The 18,802-nt window shown below is 38.1% G+C and overlaps 1 protein-coding gene across 3 annotated transcripts in view; it reads left to right on the top strand.

Moving 5' to 3' along the window:
- Window positions 1-18,802, top strand: part of TRPC6 (transient receptor potential cation channel subfamily C member 6) — a 137,696-nt gene that overhangs the window by 57,733 nt on the left and 61,161 nt on the right. The window contains exon 2 of one of the 3 annotated variants that reach the window (XM_063671375.1): window positions 17,615-17,677. The exons of the other annotated variants lie outside the window; for them this stretch is intronic. Coding sequence (XP_063527445.1) covers window positions 17,673-17,677 — 5 coding nt within the window. The 5' untranslated portion in view covers window positions 17,615-17,672. The remainder of the gene's footprint in view (window positions 1-17,614; window positions 17,678-18,802) is intronic. 3 annotated transcript variants of the gene reach the window in all.

Raw genomic sequence — 18,802 nt, 5'->3', positions numbered from 1 at the left:
ATGAGGTTTATCCAAGGCACAATATTGCTGATTGAAAACTTTTCCCATATTGCATATACCACCTTATGATCTACTTTGTTTTTCCGGTTCCCATGTGGTAGACAATTTTCCATGTCAGTATCTTAAGTTCTAATGATTAGATAATACTCCACTAATCTGACTTTTACCTTTCCCATTACACATTCTTTAAGATAATAAAGAATATGTAAATTTAACATAGATTTATTTATTCATATTGATAGACATAAATCTGTTTATAGATATGGATATACAGATAGACATAGACAAATATATATATATATATATATTTTTTTTTTTGAGATGGAGTCTCACTCTGTCACCTGGGCTGGAGTGCAGTGGCATGATCTCGGCTCATTGCAACCTCTGCCTCCCAGGTTCAAGCGATTCTCCCGCCTCAGCCTCCTGAGTAGCTGGGATTACAGGTGCCCGCCACTATGCCCAGCTAATTTTTTAAATTTTTGGTAGAGACAGGGTTTCACCATGTTGGCCAGGCTGGTCTCAAACTCCTGACCTCATGATTCGCCCACCTTGGCCTCCCAAAGTGCTGGGATTACAGGCGTGAGCCACTGTGCCTGGCTGACAAAAATATTTTACACTCCATCACATTCCAGAAAAGGTACTATTATGAATTTTATCAGAACTATAGAAAAAAAATCAATTATTTAGTTGCTTTATTTTAAAATGTCTTTCTGCAAATAACTTTATAAAGTCAATTAGCAAAATTCAAATTTTATACCATTGTTTTTATAAAGGCTTCAAAATGTCCATGAAAAGAATTAAATAACATGCATGTGTGCACACCACCCCCCAACCACACACACTTCACAAATGCATATAATCTCCTGTTAACCTAGGATACAGTATTGGAACTGTGTCATCAAAAATGTAAATTTTGAAATCCATATTTCCTTGAATGTTATGTAAGAACACTTACTAGCCCAGTCAAATCATTATGGGCATAAAATGATCAAGCAAAAGACTTGCTTCATTAAATTATTAAGTGTCCTAGAGGTTTCTATTATAATTGAATATAGTGATTTCAAGTATTGTTTTTCAAACTTCGGAGTAATTAGTGAAAACATAAACATATTTAATCAAGACTTGGAGGCAGTAATTCAACAGAGCCTTGTCAAACCAAGAAACCCTATTTGGTATTTAAGAGGAAGTATACATTTCAGAGGCAAATAATACATTGCAGTAAATGATAAAAAAATAGAAATTTTATTCCTGAATAGTTATAAATAATTAAAATTGTTCATATTGCCAGCATGTTTTTCTTCTCCAGTGTTAGTAGTGTGCTTTATAAAATAGTACACAGTCTTGCAGCTATACAATATTTTTTGAAATTGTAGTCTTGTTAATTCATTTAACATTTATGCATACAGTGAATAGTATTGCTCACCAGAAACATGACCGGATAAGCTATACTTTAAAAATACATTTTCTATTGTCCAGGAACTAAGACTATTTAATTATTATTATTATTTTTTTGAGACAGAGTCTCCTTTTGTCACCCAGGCTGGAGTGCACTGGCGCAATCTGGGCTCACTGCATGCTCCGCCTCCCGGGTTGACGCGATTCTCCTGCCTCAGCCTCCCAAGTAGCTGGGATTACAGGCACCCACCACCACGCCCAGCTAATTTTTTGTGTATTTTTCGTAGAGACGGGGTTTCACTATGTTGGTCAGACTGGTCTCACACTCCTGACCTCATGATCCACCCGCCTCGGCCTCCCAAAGTGCTGGGATTACAGGTGTGAGCCACTGTGCCAGGCCAAGACTATTTAATTAAATCATCCTCTAATGTTCAGAAAATTCTGGAGAGGATTTATATACACAAATAAAGAGACAGTTTAGGAATAACACATCTGAAAAGATTCACTCAGTAAGAAAACAACTATACTTATTGATCTTGACTTTACAAGAAGGAAGAGAAACTAAACTATGCCAAAATTTATTTTTTTAAGTTCGAAGCACATATCTTATATAAAAGTTTCTGAGGTCAGGAAATGTGCCATATTTAACTTAATGTTCAGCATGTAATACCGTTTCGCATGGATATTAGCACTGAGAGTTTCTGTAAGAATAACAGTGGTCTTCTCTCTGCTGGAGGAAACAGTTCCATTAATTAGAGGGGTCTACGTCATGCCTATGAGTGGTCATTGTTAAAAAGAGAGGGACAAAGAAAGAGAGATTCATATTTACACCCTTTCATTAATGTACATATATGCAACTCTTCAGGTGCCAGAAATTGCATGAGGGACTGGAAACAAGACACATCTCTTGCCCTGTTGGAATCTGTTCTACCGTGTAATTAAAATATACTGTGATAAGCACTCTGCAATGAGGGCCATGAGTACAAAGGACTGTGGATCCCAAAGAAAAGGAGCTGCCCTGCCCATCCTATGGAATCAGGGAAGGTTTTCCTGATGTGTTCTCTTAGTTCCCGCTAGTGATGCCTCCTTTAGGCCACCACTGTGCCTTGTAGCCATAGTCTCTTGCCTGGTCATCCTGCTTCCTGACCCTGATCCTCTCAACTTCAAATATGATTTAGAAGTTTTCAATGTCTCCACATTATGCTCAGGATAAAGTACAAACATTGCATCATAACTCAAAAGTTTCTTCATGACTGGCTGCCCTTTCCCTCCATCTTAATTTCTAGCTACCCTGTTGTACTTGACTGTCAAAGTGTATCAAAATACTTTGAGTTCCAAAAAGTGTTATGTTCTCTCTTAACTTCTGCCTTTTGTTCATGCACTCCCAAGTTCTAGAATAGTCTCTTTCCTCTTACTGAACGTTTACCTGGCTAATTCATACTCATCCTGTAGGTCTCAGTTTGTATCTGTTCATCCAAGCCAGAACTATGAGTGTTGTCCTAGTCTCTTCCCTTTACTTCCTCCTTTCCATTCAATTCATCACCATGTCCTGAAAATTCTAAGACTAAGCATCTTTGCTGTTGGTTACTTTTAAAATTTCTCCTATTTATTAAAATCGCACAGTTGGTATTCATGTTCCTCTTTTACAGGTGGTGAAACTGAAGCTAAGAGATATTAAGTTAGTCACTCAAGATCACACTCTTAATAACTCATAAGCTAGGATTCGAGCCAAAGTCCATTTGACTCCAAAGCCAAAATGCTCTACCACCTTGCCTTTCCATTGCAAGAGATATGCTAATGACCATTACATGCTTGTTCCAAAACAATAGTACTTTGGTACTTTTCATTTTGTTTAATTGTTTCTTTCATGGTTATGAAAAAATCAGTGGCTAATGCAACTGGCACCAGACTTTTAAACATATTCATCTCTTCAACAATTCCTTTAAGATGTCTACTTAACGCAAAGGCTATTTCAAGTGAGGCAATGAGACTTGATTGATTGTTGCTAATGTATTTCTAAGGCATAGAAATAGAGAAATAGTTGGAAAGTGAATTGAAGCAGCATTACATTTTGTATCAAGGAAAAATGTATTATTTATAAAGTATTGCAGGCAAACTGTAGGAAATTCATAAAATAATGACACAAAACAAGTGAAAGATAAAATCACCTGTACTTATTCCTTCCATGGATAACACTGCATCAAATTTTGCTGTCTACTTTTCTTAAATGAAGTCTATGTATCATATTGTATACACACATATCATACCACCTACTACCTACTACTCACTGTTTTGATAAATGGGGAATATTGACATGGAAAAAACAAAGTGCTGAAATCAAAGCTCTTGCAGCACGGTAGAATTATATTTAATGGTAGAATTACATTTGTGATTTAAATACATTAAAATTTAAGGGATAAAAATGGCCTGGGCCGGGTGCAGTGGCTCATGCCTCTAATCCCAGCACTTCGGGAGGCCGAGATGGGTGGATCATGAGGTCAGGAGATCGAGAGCATCCTGGCTAACACAGTGAAACCCCGTCTCTACTAAAAACACAAAAAAATTAGCTGGGCATGGTGGCAGGTGCCGGTAGTCCCAGCTACTGGGGAGGCTGAGGCAGGAGAATGGCGTGAACCTGGGAGGTGGAGCTTGCAATGAGCCGAAATCGTGCCACTGCACTCCAGCCTGGGCAACAGAGTGAGACTCTGTCTAAAAAAATAAAAAATAAAAAAATGGCCTGGTTGAGGCTGAAGCCCCTGCCTCTCCATTTGTTGGTAAATTCACTTAAGGGACCTTGATCAACCTATAATCCCAAATTTGAAAATGGAAGGCTGTTGTGAATACAAAAAGTAAAATGAATGAGAGGCTACTTTTACATTGGAGGAATGTGGACTAAACAGTGGGATGTAGGCAGCTGAGTATGTATGGGTGATCCTGTGTTGACTTTGACAAAGACAATGGCTGTTCCTCTCAGAGGAATGCCTCCTAAATTAACAGCTATTATAATTTTAAAACCACAGAAGAATCAGGGTGAGAGGAATAATAGGGGGCAATATATTTTACTAAAATGTAGGCAGGGAAAAGAGCAGAAAATTTCACATGAATCACCCTCTCCATTCTGAATCATTTTATGCAATAATAGAAAAATTTTAAAACAGCCTTGTTTCCTACTTGTATGTACATGCCTTAAATGATCACTGTAAGTGGAGCAAAGTGTTTGAGTAGAGATTGGATATATTTTATCTCAAATGTAGAACCACTGAAATGGTTTAGTCTTTTTCAATTTGCTCTCTTCAGTTTCAGCTAACAATAAGTATCTGTGAAATGAACTCCTGTCTAAACTAAGAGAAAATGTGGAATTCTTGCTTTTTTACCCTCCAGTGAAGTTTGAAATTGGTTTCTTCAAAGATTTAGTCTACAAAGTTTAGTGTAATCTATATTTTATTTCTGCTATTATTGATTTAAAATGTTTTATAAGAAAGATAAGAGAAAATTACAGATAGTTGAAGACAATGGCAACTGTTCAGTTCCATTTTCTCATATATCTTAGAAATGATATAGACTAAGAAAGGAGAAATAAAACTTCACAGGTGTCATGCCCATGGCATAACTTGAAGACAGAGAATCACCAATTTCAAAATAACTCTGACCAGTAAAAGAAAAAACTCTGCTAAATCCTAATGCAGGTCTCCATCCTCCTGCTCCTTGCTTTCACTCTGACCTGTTTTGGGACAAGTAAAGACAGCTAGTGAACAGCCACAGGTTGATCTAAAACCACTGCCAGAAAGACTCAGTTGACCTTAAATCTGAAGAATACTAAAAAAGTGCCTTGGTAGATCAGAGCATGAAGAGTAAGGGTTCTTTGTTTTGATGATGCCCAGTTTGCCAAATTTTTAAATTCATGGGATCATACTTTTGGTGTCATATCTAAAAGTCTTTTGCCCATTCAAGCTGTCAAATGTATAGGCAGAAATTAGTCCACAATATACTATAATCCTTCTGACATCTCTAGACTCTGTAATGATACCATCTCTTTCATTCTTGGTATTGGCTATTTGTGTTTTCTATCATTTTTGTTTCTACTTAGTCTGATAGAGCTTTACAAATTTTATAGATTTTCTCAAATAATTCTATTATAATGCTGGCACTGAAGCTATGCCTAACATTTCCTTGCAGACATAGATACATAGGTTATTTCTATGCATGCTTTCATGCATTCTACAGATATGTGCTGAGAACCTACCAGGTGCAGGCCCTGTTTTATGCACTGGGAATACTTTGGGGGAAAATAAATGCTTTCATAGAACCTACATTCTTATGAAAGAGACAAACAATAAACAAGATAAATAAGTAAAATGTACAGATGTTAGTGATAAGATGAAAAAAGTAAAGAAGAGAATGTAGACCTGGAATGTTAGAGGTTGAGATTTTACTTTTAAATAATAACCAGGGGAGGCCTTAGTGAGAAGGTGACTGTATTAGTCTGTTCTCACATTGCTATAAAGAACTACCTAAGACTGGGTAATTTATAAAGAAAAGAGGTTTGACTCACAGTTCTGCAAGCTGTACAGGAGGCATAGCTGGGGAGGCCTCAGGAAACTTACAATCATGGTGGAAGGCAAGGTGAAGCAGGCACATCTTACATGACCAGAGAAGGAGGAAGAGAGTGAAGGGGGAGGTGATATACATTTTTAAACAACAGATCTTGTGAGAACTCACTCACTATTATGAGACTAGTAAGGGGAATATCCATACCCATGATTTGATCACCTCCTACCAGGCCCTTTCTTCAACACTGGGCATTACAATTCAACATGAGATTTGAGTGAAGACACAAATCCAAACCATATTATTCTGCCCCTAGCCCCTCCCAAATCTCATGTCCTTCTCACATTGCAAAATACAGTCATCCCTTCTTAACAGTCCCCCAAGTCTTAACTAATTTCAGCATTAACTCAAAAGTCCACAATTCAAAGTCTCATCTGACATAAGGCAAGTCCCTTCAGCCTATGAGCCTGTAAAGTAAACAACAAGTCACTTACTTCCAAGATGCGACGGGGGTACAGGCATTGGGTAAATACATCTGTTCCAAAGGGGAGAAATCTGCCAAAGGGAGGAGCTACAGGCCCTGTACAAGTCTGAAACCCAGCAGGGCAGTTATTAAATCTTAAAGCTCCAAAATAATCTCATTTAACTCCATGTCTCACATCTAGGCCATACTGATGCATGGAGTGAGCTCCTAAGGCCTTGGGCAGCTTTGCCCCTGTGGCTCAGCAAAGTTCAGTTCCCATGGCTGCTCTCAAGGGCTGGTGTTGAGTGCCTGTGGCTTTTCCACATGCACGGTGCAAACTGTCAATGGATCTACCATTCTGGGGTCTGGAGGACAGTGGCTGTCTTCTCACAGCTCCACTAGGCAGTGCTGCAGTGGGGACTTAGTGTGGGGGCTCCAACCTCACATTTCCCCTTAGCACTGTCCTAGTAGAGGTTCCTCATGAGGGCTCAGCCCCTGCAGTAGACTTCTGCCTGGACATCGAATAGTTTCCATACATCCTCTGAAATCTAGACAAAGGCTTCCAAGCCTCAACTCTTGCCTCTGTGCACCTGCAGGCTTACCATGACATGGAAGCCACCAAGGCTTATGGCTTTCACCCTCTGGAGTAGCATCCTAAGACATATCTGGGACCCTTTCAGCCACAGCTGGAGCTGGAGTGGCTGGGAAACAGGGAGCAGTGTCCTGAGGTTGCACAAGGAAGCTGGGCCCTGGGCCTGGCCTACGAAACCATTCTTCCCTCCTAGTTCTCCAGGCCTGCGATAAGAGGGGCTGTCACAAAAGTCTCTGAAATGCCTTTGAAGCATTTTCCCCATTGTCTTGGCTATTAACATTTGGTCCCTCTTTACTTATACAAATTTCTGCGGCCAGCTTTAATTCCTCTCCTGAAAAATGGGCTTTTCTTTTCTACACAGGGTCAGGCTGCAAATTTTCCAAACTTTTATGCTCTGCCTCCCTTTTAAATACAAGTTCCAGTTTCAGATCATTCCTTTGCTCATGCATATGAGCAAATGCTGTTAGAAGCCACCAGGCTACATCTTGAATGCTTTGCTGCTTAGAAATTTCTTCCATTAGATACCCTAAATCTATCACTCTGAAGGTCAAAGTTCCACAGTCCCCTAAGGCAGGGGCACAGTGACTCCAACCTCTTTGCAAAAGCATAGCAAAAATGACCTTTACTCCAGTTCTTAATAAGTTCCTCATCTCCATCTGAGACTACCTTAGCCTGGACTTCATTGTCCATATCGCTATCAGCATTTTGGTCACAACAATTTAACAAGTCTCTAGGAGGTTCCAAATCTTTCCTCATCTTCCTATCTTCTTCTGAGCCCTCCAAAACAATTCAACAAGTCTCTAGGAAGCTCTAAACCTTTCCTTATCTTCCTGTCTTCTTCTGAGCCCTCCAAACTATTCCAACCTCTGTCCGTTGCCTGGTTCCAAAGTTGCTTTTACAGTTTTAGGTATCTTTATAGCAATGCTGTACTTCTCTGGTACCAATTTTCTATATTAGTTTGTTCTCACATTGCTCTAAAGAACTACCTGGAACTCAGTAATTTATAAAGAAAAGAGGTTCTGCAGGCTGTACAGGGAACATGGCTGAGGAGGCCTCAGGAAACTTACAATCATGGTGGAAGGCGAAGGGGAAGCAGGCACTTCTTACATAGCCAGAGAAGGAGGAAGAGGGTGAAGCGGGAGGTGAGGCACACTTATAAACAACCAGATCTCATGAGAACTCACTCACTATCATGAGAATGGAAAGGGGAAAATCCACCCCCATGGTCTAATCACCTCTCACCAGGCCCCTTCTTCAACACTGGGGATTACAATTCAACATGAGATTTGGGCAGGGACACAAATCCAAACCATGTAAGTGACTTCTAAGTAAAGAAATACCTGAACGAATTGAGAGTGTGTGCTCAGGTATCAGGATAAGAGCTTCCAGGCAGAGGGTAGAGAAAACTGCAAAAGCACAAGCAAGCTTGGTACGTAGAGGAAGAGCAAGCAGATCAGTGTGGCTGGAGCAGAGAGACTGAGTGAGTGGGTCAGAAAGTTAAGAGAATTAGTACAGGTGAGATTGTATTGATTCTCTTAACTCTCTGGCCCCCTCACTCAGTAAAGATCAGATTGTGCCAGGCCTTTCAGGTCATCGAATCTAAATCTAGTATCTAGATGCCTGGACTAGGGTGGTAGCAAGAGGTGTTCAGATTCTGGATACATTTTGAGATACAGCTCAGAATTTTGAAAAATAAGCAGGATTTCCTGATTAAATGGTTTTGGAGTATGAAAGAAAGAAGCCCAGGACACCACCATGATTTTTTTTTTCTGAGTAACTAGAAAATTGGGGTGCCACTAGCTGACATAAGGAACAAGATGGGTGAAGCAGATATTGGAGAGAACATCATTTTGTAGCATGTTTTCACCAAGTTCTCACCTGACTAGGTTATTTAGCTTAGTCTGTGTCCTCAAAGCTGTTGAAAATGAAGGTAAATATTCCACTTAGTTAAAACAGAGAAATAGAATTAAATGTTGTATTAACTGGAAGGGTCCTTAGAGGTTGCTTTTTTTATCTTATTTTATTTTTTAAAATTATTTTAAAAAATTTTTGTGGGTACATAGTAGGTGTATATATTTATGGCATACAGGAGATGTTTTGATACAGACATGCAGTGTGAAATAAGCACATCATGGAAAATGGGGTATCCATCCCCTCAAGCATTTATCCTTTAAGTTACAAACAATCCAATTACATTCTTCACATTATTTTTAAATACACAATTAAGTCATTATTGACTATAGTTAACCTATTGTGCTATCAAATAGTAGGTCTTACTCATTCTTTCTTCTTTTTTGTACCCTTAACCATCCCCAACTCCTCCCAAACCTTCACTACCCTTCCCAGCCTCTGGTAACCATTCTTCTACTCTCTGTGTCCATGAATTCAATTGTTTTAATTTTTAGCTCCCACAGATGAGTGAGAACGTGCAAAGTTTGTCTTTCCGTGCCTGGCTTATTTCACTTAACATAATGATCTCCATTTCCATCCATGTTGTTGCAAATGACTGGATCTCTTTCTTTTTTATGGCTAACTAGTCCTCCATTGTGTATAAGTACCACGTTTTCTTCATCCATTCATTTGTTGATGGACACTTAGGTTGCTTCCAAATCTTAGCTATTGTAAGCAGTGCTGCAACAAACATGGGAGTGCAGATATCTCTTTGATATACTGATTTCCTTTCTTTTGTGTATATACCCAGCAGTGGGATTGCTGTATCATATGGCAGCTCAATTTTTAGTTTTTCGGGGAACCTCCAAGCTATTCTTCATAGTACCAATTTGCATTCCCACCAACACTGTACAAGGGTTTCCTTTTCTTCACATCCTCACCAGCATTTGTTATTGCCTGTCTTTTGGATATAATTCTTTTTAACTTGGGTGAGATGACATCTCATTGTAGTATTGATTGGCATTTCTCTGATGATCAATGACGTTAAGCATCTTTTCATATTCCTATCTGCAATTTGTATGTCTTCTTTTGAGAAACATCTATTCAAACATTATGCCTGTTTTTTATTAGATTATTAATTTTTTTTCCTATATGGTTGTTTGAGCACTTTATATATTCTGGTTATTAATCCCTTGTCAGAGGGGCAGTTTGCAAATATTTTCTTCGATTCTGTGGGTTGACTCTTTACTTTATTGATTATATCCTTTGCTGTGCAGAGAGAGATTACTTTAAAAGCAAGGAAACAGAAGACCAAAGAGGGCAAATGATGCTTTTCTTTGAACTGAAATGGTGGCAAAAATCTGGCTGATTCTATTGATTAAGTTCCACAATAACATCTCATGAGCAGATATACCGGTATATCACAACTCTGGGCTCCAGCTAAGATCTGAGGATTATTGACTCAAACAACTTTTTAATCTGGGCCAATTCTCTGCTTTCATTGGCCACAGTATAAATGGGAACAGATTTAACACCAGCTATGGGAATATCTAGAGAACAATATGTTGTTTATTGTATTGGATCTTCATCATAAGAAAATTCTCCTTAACAGGACCAGAAATTAATTTCCTTTGAATAACATTTGTTTTTAGGTAATAGCATTTTGAAATAAAAATGATTTAACAGCTCAGGGTTCTAAGCAGCTGTTTAACATTGGGCAAGTTAGTTTGTATCTTGGTTTCTTCAGGTAGAAATTAACTATATAATTAATAATTTTTATATATTCCCTCCTCTAGAAAAACTTAAAGCAGGTACTTGAAAAGTGACAAGGTTGAAACAGACAATTTTAAATACCCTTCTGGTACTTACAATTTGTGGTTCTATCATTATTATTTTGGTGGGTAAAGTGGAAGTAATGCAGAAATATATTCCATGCATGCAAACGCTTCAATAACTAGCATTCAGTCAGTGACTAATGGCAGTAATAAAGAATCACCGAGTAGGATGCATAGAGGCAACACGAGCCTTCAGCAGAGTTCTCAAATTTAAATTTACTAGCATAGGAATAAAAATACAATTAGTAAAAATGGTTTGAGTTATATCTGTAAAGACTGAAAATGAGCATTCTTACCATAAGAGAAAAAGGGTAAGATAAGAATAACTTGTCCGTGGAAAATAGAACTTTTCTTTGATGTTATACCAAAACACCAAGGCTTTAGTCAACAAGATTTGCTTTATGGTGTACCAAAGCAATGGCTTCACTAGTTTCACTGAATTTGTTTTCCTTTTCACCTTCCTTTAGGGAAGTCATATAACTTTTATAGCTTGAACATACTATTCTAAGTAGAGGCACATTGATCACATCCCTGAAAGCTGAATACAGCTGCAAATGGATATAGACAAATTCCATTCTGGTTCAACATAATGGGTAGCTTTCCAGCTACTGGCTGTTCATATTATGTAGCTTTCAGCGTAGTTCAGTGTATTGCTTTTGTAAAATTGGTTTTAAAAAAATGTGGGCAAAAGGGGAAACATGGTGAAAAACCTTGATTGACAGCCTTACTCCTAAACGCGATGTGGAAGAGTTCAATGAGGGTGAGCCCTCTCTCACCTCTGAGGTAATGTGTTCTGACCTGCTCTTTTGTAGCAGAGAAGAGAGTAGAGAGCAGCAGATGCATGGCCAGATGCCATGCTGGCTACTCAGCCAGCTGCTGCAGCTCTGAGGAGCCCTGTGTTCCCAGGATGAAATTCATGGTCACCCTCTGACCAACCTACAGGGGCTCTTGCAAACTCTCAGGGAAGCTGGAGCCAGATAAGGAACCACAGGTTCTGCTCTGCTTATCTCATGTTAGGAGCCTTCCTCTAAGAGTATAGCAGTGGCAGTATTTCCCTTCCTTATTCTACCAAGTTTGTGCTAAGTACTTACTTTTTTTGAGCTAATTTGTATTGTTTAGGGCATGCAAAGATGGAAAAGCTATAAAAAATAAGAGAGTGCTTAACATAAAAACCAGATAATGGTTGGTGGTTGGGGTTCAGGGAAGATAGTAATTTAAATAGGCACACAGAGGTCTTTAAAATGATCAGTGATCACATTCTTAAGTGGGATGGGTAGGAAAATGGTGTTAATTTTGTTATTAATCTTAAAATTGTAGTTCTTTTCAGCATGTGTGCTTCACAATAATAAAAAATAAGATTTAAGAAATGAAATAGGACATCTGCAAACCTAGGTTTACAGTCTTGCCTTACCATGCATTGCTAGCATGAACTTAGGGAAGTTTCTATGTATCAATCAGTTCATAACTAATCCTAGGTATTGTTGAAATCCACAAATTTTCACAGTTCTTGGGGAGGGGATATTGAAACTCTGCTTTTTTTTTTTTTCCCCAGCTGCATTTTAAAAGAAATTCAGAAAACAAAAGCCCCCAAACGTTTTTCCTTATATATGCCATGCCTGTTCAGGAGTGATCTCCAAACATTTCTTCATGTAATGAAATAACAAAGCCAACCTCACCAAATGCCATGAAAATTAAATAAAATGACACCTATAAAGTTATTTGGTCATAGTAAAAACTTTTAATAAATATCAATTTCCATCCTCCTAGCCTTAGTCAATTAATTTAATATATGTGTACCTACCAGTTTATATAATATTTTTATTGATAAAGCTAGAGAAACAGGGGTAAATATATAATAAACTTATAATTTACTTGATGTAATTAGTATGCTCAAAATCAAACTCCATCAAGTTGCTATATTTCATTTTTACTTAGGGTGGATAAGTACATTTCACTTTATGACAAGTAAAAATTAGTTTAAAATACTGTGAAATTCTAATTTTTAAAAAGGTTCTTGAAATGGAGTAAAATAGTTTGAGAAACTCCTAAAACTGTGACAAACTAGGGTGCTCTCCATTCATTTTTCTTTTCATATTCTTCTTTCTATTGCTTTTTTATTCATTTGTAGATTCATAAAACATTTTGTGTCTGGCTCTGTGCTTGGCACTGGAATTCAAAGATATGTTCAGGTTTAAAGAATACAGGTAAGAAGGGAAAGGGAAATATATAGTCAGAGATGAAGGTATAAGAATAGAACACACTTTAAGAACAGTGGTAGCGAAACAAAGCACAGAGTGTTCTGAAGATTAAAAACATCATGCCCTTTTGGCCATGTTGACATCACAGCAAGGGAAAAAACAAAAAAAAAAACAAATGAGGTCAAACTGTGTTCTTTGGACACATGGTGCAGATTTAACAGCTGGCATTAAACGAAGAGAAGCCATTTAATGATTTCTTAGTTTCTATCTCCTTTATTAAGCAGAACATCTTCAAACTGGAAAGTCTTGAATAATTATGATTAAGAAGGATTTAAAGTCCGTGACAGATGAGGCATTGAATTACCTTAAGCAGAATTCCACAAATCACCAATTTCATACTAACCCTAACAGGTAACTGCTATCCTTGATGCTATTCCCTTTCCATTTTTACAGTTAAGGAATCCAAGGCTCAGAGGGATGACACAGGTAGTAACTGACAGAGTAAGGATTCCCAACTCAGCCTGTCTTTCTTTAAAGCTTTGTTGTTCCAGATATTTTGCAAGGTTCCCCCGAAGTTTTCTCAAGTTTAGGTCCCTAAGGACTCAGTTCTCAGTTTCCCTCAATTTGTCCACAGTTATTTTCAACTTGAGATCTTGAATTATATAAGCTCCAAACCCTTCAGAACAAAACCTTTTGGGGTGGCAATCCAGTCTCCGAGTTTTGAAGCTTGAATCTCCTAAATTGGAATCCTGAGTTGTTAAGGAATTACCTTAATGATTACCTTTCTGCCCTACAGTAGAAGTGCTAAGTGCTAAACTGTGACTATCATTGGATGTTTAGCTTCTAAACCTGAGTGCTAGACCTTTAGTTAAACTGAGCCAGGAACCAGAAGTCATGTTGGAGGTGGGAACTCTTATGTGTTCCAGCCATAATAAACATTTTTCAGGTTTTTTTCTGGGCTGCTGACTTATACAACTGTGATTTTCTCTGCCTGTGGGCTGAGTCTCCTCTTCACTCCTCTCAGCTAACTCTCCTTCATTCTTAGGCTAAGTGACATGTCCTCAGAAGGCTTTCCCTGACCTTCAGATTGGGTTGAAAACTGCTTGCTAATCATTTATATGCCACACTACTTCCTTTTTGGTAACGCTCATCACCCTGTAATCTTTTGCTTATTCTCTTTTTTTCTGCCATACCCTATTTTTTTGTGGCTGTACCTCCATGTGCCTAGCACAGTGCCCTAGAACATGTTGAAGCTGAGGTTCAGTAAATATTTGAATTGAATGAATGAATGAATGAACTGTTACGATCCCGGTGGTGGTGGTGGGTGTGAGGGTTGATAATGATGTCTGAAATCATATCACATCAGCAAAGAAAAGCATTTCACAATTTTGGTTTCAATAAATGAAAGCTATATGCTGCATGGTCCTGCCAATTTCTCTATCCATGTACTCTATTACACATAGCAGTGTCATATAGACTGAAACCTGTACTGTGAGCATTTGGAGCTATCCCCCATTGTGGAGAGTTAGAGCATGTTCCAGACCTATTATCAAAGTCTTTCTTCAGCACCATTATCTCTGGGAATCAGCAGCTTCAGCTTGTGCTCTTCACATTTTGAATGTTTCTATGACATCAGATTATCCTTCTTCTCACCCTCCACATCAGAGTTGTTCATCCTAAGCCTCATATGAACATCAACTTAGAATTTCTATGGATGAATCTTAGTTACAAGTTCATTTTTTAAGATAATGGACTGCATGAACTTGAATGTGGGTGTCTTTCTTGACAGCTTAAAGAAGGGAAAAATAAGCTCAGAAAGGCATGAACTGATGATGCCGTAGTTACTCATCATCAAAAATACACTTACCATTTTTTTGGTGCATATGTTTTCATCAGTAATTTCTTTTCCTCTCTCTCTCTAGTAGTTTAAAATCTTTTAAAAAATTATTTCAATAGGTTTTTTGGGGAACAGGTTGTGTTTTACATGGATAAGTTCTTTAGTGATGATTTCCGAGATTTTAGTGTACCCATCACCCGAGCAAGGAGTTAATTATGGCAAAGTCAAATTATTGTATCTAGAGCATATGCTGGGTGTTGTTGGCTTGGTCCTCCTGGCCTACTCTTCATGTTTTGCATACTGTTCTCTGACTGTAGCAATAACACCAATGCAGACCTGTGTGGACTGCATCAATGGGCTTCTTTGTCCCCCAGCACTGGTCTGAGTTCAGCCCATCAGAGGCACTTGTGGGATATCAGAGGGCAGGAGAGTGAGGTCAGAGTATCAGTTCCCTTGGCTCTCTCCTTGATGGTAGGCTGTCACCCTTCATAAAAGGTCAGGGCCACTGTCAAGTGTCCCTTGTCTTATAGTTATCCTGTTCTGGTAACTGTTCCCTCCTTATGCCCCTTCAGACTTAAGCCTACATTGTCCTAGATGTGGGCACTGCACGGTGCCACGTTGGATTTCCCTAACTTCTGCACACATACTCCTAGAGTTTTCATTAAATTTTTTAGATTGTCTTATAATTGAAGTGTGTTTTTTCCTCCCCAGAATCTATCTTATGCAGAGGATATTTGTGGAATTGGAAAACGTGCTTGTGTAATACACATGATTATGGCAGTCATTGATAATAGAAGCAAAGAGTTGAAACCTCTTCTTTGATGAGATAATTTGGATATAGTTTGCTGGTATTACGAAGAAACTTTTTAATACTCCCAAGAGTACTCTATTTTGTTCTTAAAGCTTTGTTCTTCCAAATATTTTGCAAGGTTCCCCAAAGTTTTCTCAAGTTCAGATCCCCAAGGACTCAGTTCTCAGTTTCCCTCAACTTGTCCTTAATTTTTCTCACCATAAATGTCTGGCCCCAGAACTCTTCCAAAGAGCATTTCAAAGTAGGAAGACATGACACATGAAATAAATTAAACCACCAAGGAGAAACTAAAAGGGAACAATGACATTTCAGATGTTGTTTTATAAAAAGGCAAGTTCCTATAACTTCTGTTATTTACTCACAATTTCATTCTCTCACACAGTTTGAGTTCTAATTTACACACACAAGATATCAATTGATGATACAAACCAAAAATTTGTTACATGCACCTGACATTTTTCAGTCACACTTTTGCTGGCTCCCGACTGGAAGTGACAAGCAGCTCAGGCTCTTATCATTTCACTCATAGAATACTAAGGTAGGTTGTGATGTAGTGTGACTGATCAAACAGAAAGTTAGTATTTGAAGAAATGAGAAGAGTTCATGGGGAGAGTTGAAACTAATTGAATCAAAATGAAGAATTGCTATCTAGAAGACTATCTGGAAGTTCAAGGGATTTGGTAGTACATTGTGAAGATGGGTGCTCACACTCTATGTACAATGCAAACAAGAGGGAGAGAGAACAGGGTGAGAAAATATTAGTTCTGCCTTTATTTTTATTTTTTTTGTTTTGTTTTTTGAGACTGAGTCTTGCTCTGTCACCCAGGCTGGAGTGCAGTGGCGTGATCTCGGCTCACTGCAACCTCTGCCTCCTGGATTCAAGCTATTCTCTCGCCTCAGCCTCCCAAGTAGCTGGGATTACAGGCCCCCATCACCATGCCTGGCTAATTTTTGTATTTTTTAGTAGAGACAGGGTTTCACCATGTTGGCCAGGCCGATCTCAAACTCCTGATCTCAGGTGATCCACCCACCTAGGCCTCCCAGAGTGCTGGGATTACAGGCGTGAGCCACCGCACCCGGCCCTAGTTCTGTCTTTAAAGTCAAGAAAATCTCTGCTTCTGGATCAGGAACAAGTCACAAGGATGCCATTAAAAACATGGCTTTCAACTTCCTTTGTCCCCTGTTGAGCTCACTACTTATTTGAAATGAATATAAAATATTGTATATACACTAGAACACACTGTGGCTCAACCTTTAGATTTTGTTCCTTTTTTCTGTGTAGGGTTGTACATTGTAGTCATTTGCAGTCAGGTTAATAGGGAACGAACAGGCTCTAAACTTTATTCCTTTGACAGGAGGGATTAATGTATTCCGCAGTTATGTACTGAGAGTTTACAATGTGTCCCTCTGCAAAGAGGGGTGAATTCAGTGTGAATAAGGCAAAATCATCATAGCTCTCGTAGGACTAATGAAAACCACTTTAATTGTTTATTGCTTCCTCAACTCCAGAGGAAGGGCATAGGGTATGTGCCCAGAGATTAAGTAGTCAGGGCAAAAACAGTGTCAGTGTTGTAAAATGAGAACAAATGACTTCTTTCATTCATCTCCCTAAAGTGGTTTGCAAACTTGCTAGTTGTGTATAATGTTAATCTCTAAATAGCTGAGTCTAATTATTCCCATTGATAATTGTGCATGTAATAAAATGCAAATTCTGGAATTTCTTTTATTTCTACTTTCCTAGGATGAATCTACATTACTCTTGTGGCTGACCACACTGCCTGGAATAGTTACATTCCATTTACAATTTTAGAACTTCTGCTGTAATAGAATTGTGCTTTAAAATATTTGTAAGGATTTTTAAAGCACAAAGTCAAAGTTAAGCTAAGTACTTAACATGGAGCTTAGTTTGTATAAAAGCAGTTCTGTGTTATAAAAGTGTATCATAGTTGAACAGGAAGTAGAGAGAATTACTACACATGCTGTGGACTCAGCCATGCAATCCACTCTACTCAGAAGCTAATTTGCATTGCTGGCATTTTCAATAGAGATGGATTATTCCACCTTTCACTGTCTGGGGCAACAAGTACTAAAAGGATCAGGAAAATGAGGTATGTAAAAACATGGTTTTCATGACCTAATCTACATTTGAGTGCCATAGGGGTGGTGGCTAATTACTCTTTCTTAGAACCAGTATTTATATGTTGTGATAAACACCTTGTAAAAATACAGACATGAAAATATAGGTTACTAAGCTTTTAACCATGCTAAATGTGGCTAAATGGGTGAAGAAAATTTCTTAATAAATATTTTCGTAAATAGAAGACCTGAATTTGAAAAGTGTGCCGTTTAGCTGAGATGAAAATGTCTTTTGTTGAAGTAGTGCTATGGAGCTATGGGCTGAGTTGTTCCTCTTTTTCATAGATGATTTTGCTAGGTTTCATTTGCTATTAATGTAAAATTCTACAACATAGTTTTATAAAAACCACTTGCAGAGAGGTTTGTAATATAATCTAGTAACATCTAGTATCTTTCCTGAATTGCTTTCAAATACCTGTTACTTAAAAAGTTGTTTCACATTTTGCTTTTGCATAGGAGAGGCAGGGATTAAGCAACACCACTTGCGACATAAAAATACAAGTAGAATCTTTTATTGCTTCTCCAGGCTGCAGTTAAGAAAGATAAGGAGACCAGCAAAGCATGCGTTTTGTTCTGTCAACAACATACAAGCAACTTTTACTGTGTCTTACTACTCATGCAAGGGGTGCTGAATCCATTGTGCCTGCATTTGTAATATGCCTAAAAAATAAAAATTCATTGTGCCTGCAGTTGTAATGTTCCTAAAATAATCAAAAACAAACAAAAATGTATCAGATACATTCTGACTTTTCAGATACAGAATGACTGAGTTGTAATTCTGTCACAGACTCATGTATAGTTGACAGAGTGCTAAAGAGATTATGATAATCTAGGCCTTTTTATAAAAATGTATCTGAAAATTATATCATTGCATATGATTAATATGTGTGGTCACAACAACTAAGAAGATGCTTTAAAACTGAAAAAAAAAAAATTCTACAGAAATATCTTTGCTGTTCCTTCAAGAAGTTATAGGTAGAAAAGCCGTAGTAATTTAGAAGGAAATAAGACACATCATTAGGATTAGTGGCTTGCCAGGGTAGAACTTGTCATTTTTCAAATAAATGGGCAGGAAAATCATAGATTGTTATTTTTAA

Source organism: Pongo pygmaeus, chromosome 9, assembly GCF_028885625.2.
Source record: "Pongo pygmaeus isolate AG05252 chromosome 9, NHGRI_mPonPyg2-v2.0_pri, whole genome shotgun sequence".
In the NCBI taxonomy this organism is placed as follows: Eukaryota; Metazoa; Chordata; class Mammalia; order Primates; family Hominidae; genus Pongo; species Pongo pygmaeus.
The sequence above is the reverse complement of the archived record's forward strand: the minus strand, read 5'-3'. Positions and strand labels throughout refer to the sequence as shown.